Below are 829 nucleotides of genomic sequence, written 5' to 3'. Positions count from 1 at the left end.
AGCTGAAATCAGAGAATTTGGACTGTTTTTCTTCAAAAATGAATCAAAATGATGACTCGTATCCAAATTGTTGTGCTGATTCAAGAAATTAAAAAACTATTTAAAGCTACTGGTATACAAAAACTGATCAATAATTTAGATCAATAATATGTCAGGTGTCAAGGCAATGATCAGTAACAATAATAATAAGGGTTGATTTAGCAAAAACATAATTTGATTTACTTGTGACTCTATGTGTCCCAGTGGGGACACCGTACTACATGTCGCCGGAGAGGATCCATGAGAACGGATACAATTTCAAGTCAGATATCTGGTCCCTGGGATGTCTTCTGTATGAGGTAAGCTCACATACACCTTTATTACAGTGAATGATTCAGATAAATAATAACTTCCTTATCCTGTAGGCAAAAAAAGCCTGCATAGGCAAAACAAACTGACAACAGCGTGTCTACACAGAAAGCATTTTAGCAGTGTTTTTCTGTTGGCCATCCAGATATCCTTCGGGCAACATCCTCTGTAGCAGGAAGCAGAGGGCTTTCAATGGAAAACATATTTTTACAGAAAACAAACCAATGCAATACCATGCAATATCAATGTCACTGCTAGAGTTTAATACCATCACATTACAAAGCTGAAATCACATGTAATATCACAGGGTCTGTGTTTAATTGACAGCAGCTGGAGGGGTGGGTCTGTGTCTGACTGAGCTCCAGCAAGGCAATAAGAGACAAAATAGACAAACTTTCCCTGTAGCTTACAATCCGTGGACAGTGTGCTGAGTGGTATTGAAGCAAAAGGACCACACCAGCCGAAGGATCTGTCCTAGGTT

The 829-nt window shown here is 39.0% G+C and overlaps 1 protein-coding gene across 1 annotated transcript in view; it reads left to right on the top strand.

The window, feature by feature from the left end:
- Positions 1-829, top strand: part of LOC118332807 (serine/threonine-protein kinase Nek6-like) — a 23279-nt gene that overhangs the window by 13483 nt on the left and 8967 nt on the right. The window contains exon 7 of the mRNA XM_035668237.1: positions 244-338. Coding sequence (XP_035524130.1) covers positions 244-338 — 95 coding nt within the window. The remainder of the gene's footprint in view (positions 1-243; positions 339-829) is intronic.

The sequence above is a fragment of the Morone saxatilis genome, unplaced genomic scaffold (genome assembly GCF_004916995.1).
Source record: "Morone saxatilis isolate NCDOM2014 unplaced genomic scaffold, NCSU_SB_2.0 Contig21, whole genome shotgun sequence".
In the NCBI taxonomy this organism is placed as follows: Eukaryota; Metazoa; Chordata; class Actinopteri; family Moronidae; genus Morone; species Morone saxatilis.
This window is presented reverse-complemented; position numbering and strand designations above follow the sequence as displayed.